The following is a 7,168-nucleotide window of genomic DNA, read 5'->3' as shown; positions in this document are numbered from 1 at the left end:
TTAATGATAAACATAAACTGACTGGCGGCTGTTGCGATATCGATCAGTGTGTGTGTGTGTGTGTGTGTGTGTGTATATTGGGATCGGCTGGGCTTTAATTGAGTGTCACTGTCTGTCTGTGTCGGCTCTCTGGCGCCATGGGCCTCTTTGGATTGCTAATTTATCTAACCGTTTAGCCGGACTCTCGCTCCTCTCTATAGGCGACCTTCCGAGCCTTTAGTGTGAGGAACATGAGAAACATGCTACTTCTTACTTCAAACACTCACAGTTTTATCAGTCGTGCTGATAGTGCACAACTTCATTTAAAGGTTTAGCTGCTTTTGTGTTTCTTTAATATCACACCGTAAGATATTATTTTAATATTGTAACACACCATGTTAGTGACAATAAATGATTCCTGGAAGAACCATAAAATACCGACATTTATTTAACTGGATTACAAGACCTCACTGGAACACATTTTATTTAGTAAATATATTATTTATTTGGCATTTTTGCTTTTTAGGATTCTAATAGCAAATACTGTGACCGCCAGACCAAATATATAGATACAACAGCCTGACATGATTTTATAAAAGTTAACATGACGATGATGTTCAACCAATCACCATTTAAATAATTTCAATACACGGAATTCATTAATTAATTCATTCGTTGTCTGTTTTACTACTGCTTTATCCCGGTCAGGGTCGCGATGGGTCTGATTCATTGGGCGAAAGACATGAAACACACTAAACAAGTCGCCTATTACAGGGCTTAATGGATTGCATTTGTTTATACATTCTGTCATTATAACAGCCCGAAATCTAAAGTTTAAAACTTGTCCACGTGTATGAAATATTATAAAAATCATATTTATCTGGTGTTAATTTACTGTGTCAACACTAATGTGATTGAAAAAGTTTGTCATATTCCTTGGTATCTAGGTGGGTTTCATCCTAAAAGCCAAAACAAAGCCTGTCTAGGGTGTATTCTCACCTCCAGTCCCACCACGACCCTGATCAGAATGCAGCGGCCACTAAAAAATAATGAATTAATATAAAAGAAAACCAAGATAGATAGAACGATAGATAGACAAACAGATAGATATAAAAGATAAACTAGACATTTATTTTATTATTTATTTTTTATTAATTGCGTCCTGTGGGAGGCGGGACTTCTATATGACCGTCGTGTGAAATAATACAAACGCCAATCCTCTATTGCATATGCAAATATATAAATGAGCACAGCCAATGAATGTGTTCGGGGGTGTGGCTTAGTAGCTCTCCATAACCCTGTGCTGATAATGTGCGTGTGACAGTGCAGTCAGTCAGCCGTGTGCTCGTGAGAGAGGAGTCAGGTTTACTTCTGTTGGATTACATCTCGATTTTTACTTTCATTAAAAACAATAAAGCAAGATTTTTTTTTTTGCGCTTACTGACAGTGTGATATACGCACGGGACTGTTTTGCACTGTTTTTCACTGCAGATTTTCTCCGGACTTTACGACGCGATTTTCTGTGCTGTGCATGGAATGAAGTGATTTTGAAACTCCGGCTGGTTTTAATCATGATGTAAATCCAGGATGTTTGGGGATGCACTTATTTAAGTCAGATCTGTGATTAACTACAGTCAGAAAGTCTTTACTACAGACAGTGGAGGATCTAGCTGCTGTGAACAGTGGTTGTAAATGGATCGCCTTTCCAGTTTTGTTTCACTTTGGCTGCAGCTGGAACTCTGTGCCATGGCTGTTCTTCTCGTTAAAGGTACGTTACACTGATGCTGGTTTACTTAATCATTAAAAGTTCGCAAATGCAAATAAATACATTTACAGAACGTCTGTAAGCCCCATATGACCACATATAATGCGCTGCTATAACACTGTCTAAATCAAAAATCAAATCAAGTCAAATCAAGGTTTATTTGTCACATACAGAGTCATACACAGTACAACTGGCAGTGAAATGCTTCTGTGACAGCATTACAAAATAGACAAAATATATATTTATACTAAAAATAGAAATGTTTAAAATGTAAAAAGTGTTATTTAAAAAATTAGAAAACAAATAGAAAATTTTAAATTGAAATGAAAAAAAAAGAAACTTTAAAAAATTTAAAAAGTAGAAGCTATTTAAAATGAACCAAGTGTGCAAAGTGACAAGAAAAGTTGTCAATAACTTAACATAATATACCTAACATATATAAACTGTATACACGCATATACACATACATATATACCTATGTATACACTCATGTATATATTTATATATACATTTAGTGTAAATTTAGTCCTGATTGCTATTTTGGTTGAGGGCCCAAATAGCTTGTGGGAAAAGCTCCAGTATTTTACCTAGGGCCTATATATTTGAATTACATTCTAATTTAGGTTTTAAGTGCTTTATATTTACCCTTTTTAGTAAGACTAAAGGTAATACTGTAGTACATCTCAGGTATTATGGTTTACCGTTTATATATTTCCAAGCTACTTGTTTTCTTGAAATTTAAACACTTTAAAATAGCAGTACAGCTAATGAAATACAGTACAGCTTTTTTTCTCAACACTGAATGAGAAAAAAGACATTACATGTACCACAGGGGCCAATTTAACATTTTCAATTGTCTTTATTTTAATAATTTTAAACAAGTCTAACACTTTTACACCATACTTGACATTGTATTTGAGCAATGGAGCAGCTAAATGAACACAAACATTGCATACTGACAATAAGGAGCTGCTGTATATCTCAACTTTGCTTCATTTTGTTTTATTAAGTTTAACTTTATTTGTTTATAATAGAGCTACAACCATTCAACATTTATTCAATACATGTTTCATTTTACATATAAGTAAAAAGTGGAGGACAGGAGAACAGGGTAGATTGGTGGATCCTAGTTTTTAATCTTATTATAAATATGACACATACATATAATAAAAAGTCTACACACCCCTGTTAAAATGTCAGGTTTAAAATGTAAAAGAAAATCAGTCCACTTTTTTCACCTTTAATTTAAACTATAATGTGTGCAATGCAATTGAAAAACAAACTGAAATTGTTTTATTTTCAAAAATAAATAATGTGGTTGCATTAAGTGTGCACACCCTCATCTAATTGGGTATTTGTGATTTGCAAATCACATTTAAACTATAAACACTAGTCAATGGCATTTTGCATCTTTTTTGCATCTTACAGCAAAAAGCTTAAGAAGTATCAAAGGGATATCATTTTTAAAAGCTATCAGTCAGGATAAGGGTACAAAAATTACCATGGAACACAACAGTAAAACAACCAAGAACTGTACGTCCCTTCAAAATCGACAAAAACACGAGAAAAAAATGGTCTGGGAGGCTGACGAGAGGCCTACAGAAACATCATAGGAGTTGCAGTAGTAGTTGTGTACTACATGTGACAACAATCTCCCATATAGTTCATATGTCTGCTGTAGGGTGGCAGGAAAAACATTCAAGCCGACAAACCTCCATCGAGTCTGCCAAAAGCATGTCGGAAAACGTGCTATGGTCTGATAAGACCAAGGTTGAACTTTTTTGGCCATTGTTCCACAGGGTATTTTTGGTGCAAAATAACACTGCAAGAGGTATTTCAATGACAACAACCCAAAGCATTCCTTCACCTTACAAAGGAATGGTTTTATCAGAAGATAAAAGTTTTGGAATGGCCCAGTTAGAGCCTAGACCTGAATCTGACCAGAGATTTGTGGGGTGACCAGATAAGCGCTGTGCAGAGGAGATGCCCTCACAATCTGACATATTTGAAGTTCTTTTGCAGTGAAGAATAAGCAAAGATTGTGCTAAATGTTTTTTTGTTTTTATTTTCCCACTTAAAGATTTTAGTTTGTTTTTCAGTCACATTGTGCAGATTATAGGTCACATTAAAGGTGGAAATGATTTATCTTGGTCTGATTTTTTTTTTTACATCACAGAAACCTGGGATTGTAACAGGGTGTGTAGACATTTGATAGCCACTGTACAATTAGCAACAAATATTGGCTTAGAACGATGGCTGTTAAAGACATGTTGTTTATGCACTTGCGCTAAGCAGCCTACAATATAAAAGTGCTTTAAAATATAAAAGTTATATACAACAACATAAAGAAATAAGAACTGATAGAACAGACCACACCATCATATGTTACAGGTCACAAATGGCCGAAAGTTGACGGTGTACACACAGGCTATATATCTCTATCTGTTCCTTGGCGGGCAGTGTTTGTGCTGTGTTGTCAGTTGTTCTTGCTAATAAGAGTGATGACCAGTAACCGGAGTCCTGCATGTCCGAAGCCGGTTTACCCAGGCAAAGCCTGTGTTTATTTGTGTTTGTGTCTTGCTGTGTTTGCTTTGGTGTCTGGTTCTATGTACATACACAATTAGTGTCTACATGAAGAAATGTGACTTTAGTGCACTACTGCTGTATGTATATACTGTGCAAGCATGTATACTAAATTAGTAGATCTGTAGAAGGCCAAGTCTGGTCATAAAACTGTGTGTTCTAGGTATGTATCATGTATAAAGTCCAAAGTCCTGGAAAGGTACTTTTCTATTTCGATTTGGGTTTAAATTAGTTGCCTGGCTGGAAAACTTAAGATTTTATGCTTGTTAAACTAAGAGACAAGCCCTAGTAGTCCAGACAGCAGTCTCTGAAATGAATTATTAACTCATTTGTGTTCTAGAAGCCCACTCTGTAGATTTGTATGTCTTGAATGATGCTAATAACTATAGTAAAGAAGTGAAGAAGCAACAAACTGAAGTCCAATACAAATGTACAACTAAATGTATTGCATGTTTCATTAGTGTAACTACGCAATGCAAGCCAGTATTTCTTATTAAAACAATATTTAATTTTTATTTCATTTTTGTATTACAGGCGAAATCAGATGCTACTGTGATGCACCACACTGTGTAGCCACCGGATACATGTGCAAGTCAGAACTTAATGCCTGTTTTACCAAGTCTTTGGATCCATTTAACACAAACTCCCCACTAACACATGGGTGTCTGGACCCGGTGTTAAACTCAGTGGATGTGTGCAATGGCAAGAATATGGACGTTACAAACGGGGGTCAGTCTCCAGTTGAATGTTGTTACGAAGACATGTGTAACTATCGGGGTCTACATGATATTGTGCACACTCGAAGTGACTCAACAGGTATGAATCAAAAACACACTATTATTAAAAGCCGAACTCTAATGTATTTTGTTAGTGGTTTTTATTATATGTCTTATTAGATATTTATTTAGTATACATGTTTTGTGTAACATTGTACACTTTAATAAAATTTTTTTTTTGTTTTGGCCGGTAAGTAAAACACCAGGTATTGTAGATTTGTACTACACTGCATGTCAGAAGACAGGGATGTCTTAATCCAAAATGATTATTTAGATTAGAATAATTGTTATAATTAGTACTAATCTGATACAAACATTGTCATAGTAACCAATCGGTCTTGCTGCAGGCACATTAAACAAACATCAAAGAAATGATTGCGGTGAATTTTAAAACAATTTAAGTCGGTCAGACAAATGTTTGTCTAATTCTGTTGATTGTGACATCAACTGACATGTGAATGTATGGGTGTATATATATATGGCACACAGGTGGCGCAGCAGTTACATACGCTTGCACACAGCTGTGCTATCGCTTGGTTTGGTGTTTACCCAGAAAGGATTAGTTATGTCTAAGGGGTAAAATGTCATCCCCATTAGGACCCATCGTGTTCTAATCTCATTGTGCAAATAATATGAACACAATGTCTAATGAATTCAATGTCTAATATAATTTTTTCTTCTCTTTGCTCATTTAGATCGTTATCAGACAGACATCTCTAACCAGAACCTGATCACACGGGTTCAGGAGTTGGCCTCGGCAAAGGAGGTGTGGTTCCGGGCGGCCGTCATTGCCGTACCCATTGCCGGAGGCCTGATCCTGGTGCTGCTCATCATGCTGGCCCTCCGTATGCTACGCAGCGAGAACAAGCGACTACGAGCACAAAGACAGCAGATGCTCTCGCGTCTGCACTACAGCTTCCATGGACACCACCATGCCAAGAAGGGCCATGTAGCAAAACTGGACCTGGAGTGTATGGTGCCTGTAACAGGCCATGAGAACTGCTGCGCAGGCTGTGATAAGCTGCGACAGGCTGAACTGAGTGGCCGAGGGGGCGATCGGCTCCTCTCACTTGTGCACTGGGGCATGTACACAGGACACGGTAAACTGGAGTTTGTATGACTACTCTTCAACTGAACTTGCTCTGGGACTGGTCTCAGAGTGCGAGGATGCTTGAACTGCTTTTTTTTGCTGTACTATTAATATTATTTGTAATTTTATTATTTCCTACTTGTAAATAGAGAAAGAAATGACAAGGACAGCAATGTTTGCCTTGTTTGTATTTTTGGTTGCCTTGATGGAGCACTTTACTTGAATTAAAGCTTGAGAGGGTGGTGTTTGTGAACTATACCCCACCTAATCAGGCTTTGTCCTGTGGATCCTGGACTGACACTGAAGACTGAAGGATTCGTCTTATTTGCACATTTGTATAAATGATGAGATGAAAATAATTTTTGTTGCATTTCAAATAAGTTTGACTTAGAAAGGTTTTACTGACACCAGGGTATGAATATGGCCTTTTTCAATTTCAGTCATGTTCCATAAATAAAGGATTCTGTGTTGACTAAACATTTAAAAATGTCTGGCTATCATTTTTATTTTATTTATTAGAGTGTGTGATAACTAGGGTTCAGGAATACACTTGTTTTTAATTACACATAAGCAGGATTGTTTCTGTGTGTTTTTAGGAATAAATGCTACAATATTAAAGGTGCACAGACTGATTTTCCTTTTTTGATTATTCCATTGCAGATTTTTGCATCCTACGTTTTAACATATGAAACAAACTAGCACATTTACTGCTCTTAGTTGCTAAATAAATAAATAAAATAAATAAATAACAATTTTAAAGAAAAATGGCTATTTTAGAATTATTAAGTAAAAGCTTGTAGATTAAAGGATAGAAAGTCTGGTATCTGTAAAAAAAGGCCATGGTTTATGTGAAATACTATTATGACTTAGAGCTAGATAGTTCTATGCTTAAGGACAACACATGAATAGACATTGGACTATAGTACACTAAAATCTGCATTGTGAGGGTCCTGCACTAAAAGGCTTACACTAAGG

The 7,168-nt window shown here is 36.2% G+C and overlaps 1 protein-coding gene across 1 annotated transcript; it reads left to right on the top strand.

Moving 5' to 3' along the window:
- The first annotated feature begins 1,360 nt into the window (after positions 1-1,360).
- On the top strand, positions 1,361-6,806 carry bambia (BMP and activin membrane-bound inhibitor (Xenopus laevis) homolog a). Its single transcript, XM_063003692.1, has 3 exons — positions 1,361-1,747; positions 4,862-5,143; positions 5,799-6,806. The coding sequence occupies exons 1-3, from the start codon at positions 1,672-1,674 to the stop codon at positions 6,221-6,223; spliced, it is 783 nt and encodes a 260-aa protein (XP_062859762.1). The 5' UTR covers positions 1,361-1,671; the 3' UTR covers positions 6,224-6,806.
- Positions 6,807-7,168: the final 362 nt, after the last annotated feature.

The sequence above is a fragment of the Trichomycterus rosablanca genome, chromosome 10 (assembly GCF_030014385.1).
Source record: "Trichomycterus rosablanca isolate fTriRos1 chromosome 10, fTriRos1.hap1, whole genome shotgun sequence".
In the NCBI taxonomy this organism is placed as follows: Eukaryota; Metazoa; Chordata; class Actinopteri; order Siluriformes; family Trichomycteridae; genus Trichomycterus; species Trichomycterus rosablanca.
The sequence above is the reverse complement of the archived record's forward strand: the minus strand, read 5'-3'. Positions and strand labels throughout refer to the sequence as shown.

Coding starts and splice junctions, on each gene's coding strand:
- bambia (XM_063003692.1), top strand. CDS start 1,672: ATGGATCGCCTTTCCAGTTTTGTTTCACTTTGGCTGCAGCTGGAACTC. Junction 1,748..4,861: donor GGCTGTTCTTCTCGTTAAAG/GTACGTTACACT, acceptor TTTGTATTACAG/GCGAAATCAGATGCTACTGT. Junction 5,144..5,798: donor CACTCGAAGTGACTCAACAG/GTATGAATCAAA, acceptor TTGCTCATTTAG/ATCGTTATCAGACAGACATC.